Raw genomic sequence first — 4,401 nt, 5'->3', positions numbered from 1 at the left:
ACGTTATATAATTTATTTACTTTACAAACTAAATAAAATATTGCTACATATATCTTAAATAACTTCTTTGTGAGCTGGCCATTCCTTCCTCACTATTCGGCGGAATAAATATCTATAAAATATATAATTAATAATAATTATTTTCTTGTAGTTATATAACATTTTTAAAAAACAACATAATACAGTAATTTTATTTCATGTGTTGATCTATAACTTGATATTTCTTTTTATTTATTTATTAATTGACATTTACAACTGTACACACATAAAAATACATCTAGTAAATTTGATGTTAAATTATTATAGTATGATACAGAATTGTAGAGGAACTACCCTTTGGTAGCACTCTAAACTGATATTTTCAATTGTTAAAAATTTATATAAATATTTAAAAATCGAATATTCCGATAAGTCACATTATATAAAAATAGTTCTTAAATATTATGTACCTGCGAGACGAGGTAAAAGTTGGCCTTGCGATTAATACGCTCAAAAATGCTGTTTGGATTGTAGCAAGAATTTTTTTTTTTTAATTATTTATTTAATGTAATTTACAACTGTACAAAATAATACAATAGGTAAATATGTAGTATGTTTCATATACATTTGAAAATCTTGGGAAGGAACCACCCATTGGTGGTACTTCAAACATTAATTTAAATTATAAGGTCCCGTGGCCATCTTCTTTTCAGACGCCTCGGAGGATTATCAGGGATTGTTAAGGATGAAGGATTAAGAATTAGTGGGTTAGGATGGTTAAGGTGTTTGGAATGAAAAGACGCATATCTGTTTTGGGTTAAATCTGCATCTAATGGGATGTTAAGGTCTTTGTGAATGAGTTTATTTGTGACGTAATTAGGAGCATCAAGGATTTTACGTAGGATTTTGGATTGTAACGATTGGATGCGGGAAGAATTTGATGGTTTGGTGGACCCCCAGAGGAAGCAAGAATTAAAATTCGAAATGAGATTTTGAAGAATTTCAATTTTTTTTTTCCCCGCATTTTCTTGATATACACTACATCATACTGCTAAGCGGTAAGCAGCAGAACCAAATACTTCCCCGTTAAAATTACGGTCAAAGCGGCTGCGTTTGTTGTAAAACCAGCTCCATTTTAATCACGGAACGTTCCACTGACCCGGCGCCAATTTCATTGTTTTCGTGCCAAAGTATTTTAAATTTCCTTTTTATATCTCTTCTTTTACAATAGAAAAGTATCTAGATTTGGAGATGATATTGAAGTTCGGGTGAGAGGTGGACTATCTCAACGATGTAGGTGTGTTTCGACCGTTTCAAAGAAAAATAGGAAAATTTCATGACGTCACCGGATTTGATATCAGTAAGAACACTCCTTGCTCCATCGAAATTATCAGATGTCAATAATCTTTTAAAGAAACATTTTGGACCCGATGGGAAAAGCATGAATTACTTGGAGTATTATAAAAATGTGGTTGCCATATGTCACAGCGAGTTTGATGAAGATGAGAATGAAAGGTGCGTTAATAACGTGCTTATAAGATTTTCTGAACAATAAATATTCCTTCATTTTTTGTGCAATGGATTTTTTAAAATTAATTTCATCTTTTATTCACTTTTAAGTTTTTAAAATTAAAATTATCTTGAACTACCTCATTTTTTCTACTTTTATCGTATATCATATAAAAATTGGTATATATTTTTTTACCAATTAAAACTATATTTCTGTATATTCTTTTTCCAATATTATTATTCAGTATATTGTATTGAAAAGGGTAGTTAATCACCCATTTTGGTTCAAAACCCACTACATCCTAATTTTTTATAATATATTTATTGAAATTTACAACTGTACATTATAATAAATTCAGTAAATTTTATCTCAGATGGAGTGACACAGGCGTGTAGAGAACTACACATTAGTTGCACTCTATTGACGCTTATACACTAGTAGGTCTTGTGGACATCTTTTTTTTAGTCGCCTCGGTGGATTCTCAGCAATGGAAGAGGATGAGTGGTAAGAAACTAGTGGGTTTGGGTGGTGAGAGAGCTTATAATGAAAGGAATGATATCTGGTTAGGGCTGGATCGGTTACATAGGGAACATTAAGGTCTTTATGTATGATTTATTTATGACAAATAATAACGTTAGGATTGGATACGAAAGGAATTCGAAGGTTTAGTGGAGCCCCAAAGCTCGACTCCGTATGTCCAGATTGGCCTTATTACAGTCATGTAGATCAGTTTTTTTTTTAATGAGTTGTAAGTTTAGACCGTTTCTCTAGTAAGTGCTGTAATAATCGAAATCGACGTGCAATTTCCTGTTTCTTAAGTCTTGTGTGAGGATTCCAAGTTAGTCATTTGGCCAGCTGACGACTGATAATTGTTATGTTAATAATAACAAGGTAGCGGATCTGTTCTACAGGGGTATGAGCAACATTATGAAAGGAAACTGAGAGGAATCGGTAGGTTTACGAGGAAGGGTAAAGGTGATTTGATGGGATTTGTTGGACTTTATTTTAATACTCCAATTACGACACCATTCTTCGAGGGCTTTGATATAGGATTGGAGACTTCGGGATACAATTAAAGGGTTATTAATAATTGCGAGTAGACATGTGTCATTAGCATTGGTGGTGAGGATGTCAGCTTTAAAGACGGTGTAGAATGGGACTAAGGATACTACCTCGAGGAACACCAGCGGACTGAGAATAGAGGGATGAATAGGAACTATTTTGGTTTACAAGGAATAATCTATCAATGATAAAAGAACGAATGATGCGAAATTATGTGGAGTAGTGAAACTACCGTGGAATAATCCAGGACATTAGTTCTTTCGATACAAATAACACGAATTTCATAAAACTAATCAGCATGTCAATGGGAAGTTGGCAGTTTTTTTTTAATTTTTGAAAATTTACTAAATTTAGATGGGGCTGGTTTTGAAGCCACACGCCTCATATAGTCGTTATTACGTTACTGTGAGAACAAAAATGAAATTGTTTAATGGAAAAATAAATTATATATTTTGGAAAGATAATATTCCATATTACCTGGTTTTGAAAAGCAGTTCGAACAAGAATAATATGAAAGATGAGAGTAGCCCGTATAAAATGAAGTCCAAGGCCGGCTTGAAATCAGTGAGCTTGACTCTCGTGTATCCGATGTTATTTGAGTTACAAAACGGCTTCTGAGGATAATAAATGTTCATTGTTCGCCTTTTTATTCCTACCTCCAAGAGTCTGGAAAAACTGTGGATAAAGAAAATTATAGGTTTAAATAATTAACTTAGTTTGTAATATGATTTCATGATTCTCATTACCTCCTAGCAATCGGTTCTTTATATCCTGATTTTTCTTGAAGACCCACAGCTAGCGTTGGGAGTGGAAAAGGATTAAGTTCATCTAAATCGCATTTTTCTTTATCTTCAAACGTTTGAGTTATAATAGTATAAGCCCAGGGTGTTTCCACCTAAAGTCATAAACTGAAACTGTTGAAGTGTTATTTTTAAAAAAAACGTAGACAAATTTCCTTAAATTACCTTGTAAGCATAGAGGCCTTCTTTGACTTTTTGTATACCAATATCAGGTTTCATGATTGCTTTGTCGCCTAGAGGTAGAATTTTTTTCTGAAATAACTCTCTGACCTCTATGTTTGTTGATATCTGCAGAAATATCATCATGTATAATAAAAAAAATTAATAGATTCATTTACATCAACTGTGCTGCCGATGCGGGTAATTTTACCTGATTTGGGTATATTTTAACGTTAGCGTTTCAATTTCCGGGTAGCGTTTAATTTCGTAAAATATGGTTTGTGACTAATAATAAACTGGAACTGAGCGACAGTTTACTGTCAAGGCGTAAAAATTGCCTGTATTGTGTAAGGCAGCTGCTTCTCTAAAATATAATGCTACAATTGCAGATCATACAGTTGCTGCGAACAATGTCTATGATTCCCTGAAAGCGGGTAATATTGGGGGGGGGGGTATTTGTTGGGTAAATCGGGTTTTTTGAAGTCTATGGGCGGGGAATTTTGGTCAGTAGAATCGGCAGCATTAATGGCTAATCTCAAAATCATTTTTATGACAACATCATTGTTATAATAGTTTTGCTAATTACCGAGAAAAAATGTGTGTTGTAAAAGACGTTTTGCATCCCAACAGACATCGGACTATGAGTCAGATCTGACAAAGATTTTATTGTGGTTGCAGAAGACTGCAGCAGTGCAACAATCTTGGCAGAAAAAGACACAGAGAGGAAAAAACAAAACACAGATAAGATGCACAATGTAATCCTTCCTGCTCCTGGCCTTAGTTCTAACCCTGTTCCTAAAAAATAAACATAGTTTTTATATTATAAAATGATATTTTAGTTTTTTTTTAGTTAGTATATCTTTGATAGATTTATTTATTGATAGATATTAC

General features: G+C 33.2%; 1 protein-coding gene across 1 annotated transcript in view; it reads right to left on the bottom strand.

The window, feature by feature from the left end:
• Positions 1-4,401, bottom strand: part of LOC106681790 (ionotropic receptor 75a) — a 30,548-nt gene continuing 26,147 nt past the window's right edge. The window contains exons 7-11 of the mRNA XM_067046292.1: positions 4,097-4,305; positions 3,517-3,639; positions 3,298-3,446; positions 3,029-3,226; positions 1-112 (exon numbers count right to left, since the gene is read on the bottom strand). Of these exons, the coding sequence (XP_066902393.1) occupies positions 55-112; positions 3,029-3,226; positions 3,298-3,446; positions 3,517-3,639; positions 4,097-4,305 (737 nt within the window). The 3' untranslated portion in view covers positions 1-54. The remainder of the gene's footprint in view (positions 113-3,028; positions 3,227-3,297; positions 3,447-3,516; positions 3,640-4,096; positions 4,306-4,401) is intronic.

This window comes from Halyomorpha halys, unplaced genomic scaffold, assembly GCF_000696795.3.
Source record: "Halyomorpha halys isolate HHAL.00 unplaced genomic scaffold, Hhal_1.1 Scaffold365.1, whole genome shotgun sequence".
NCBI classification, from domain to species: Eukaryota; Metazoa; Arthropoda; class Insecta; order Hemiptera; family Pentatomidae; genus Halyomorpha; species Halyomorpha halys.
This window is presented reverse-complemented; position numbering and strand designations above follow the sequence as displayed.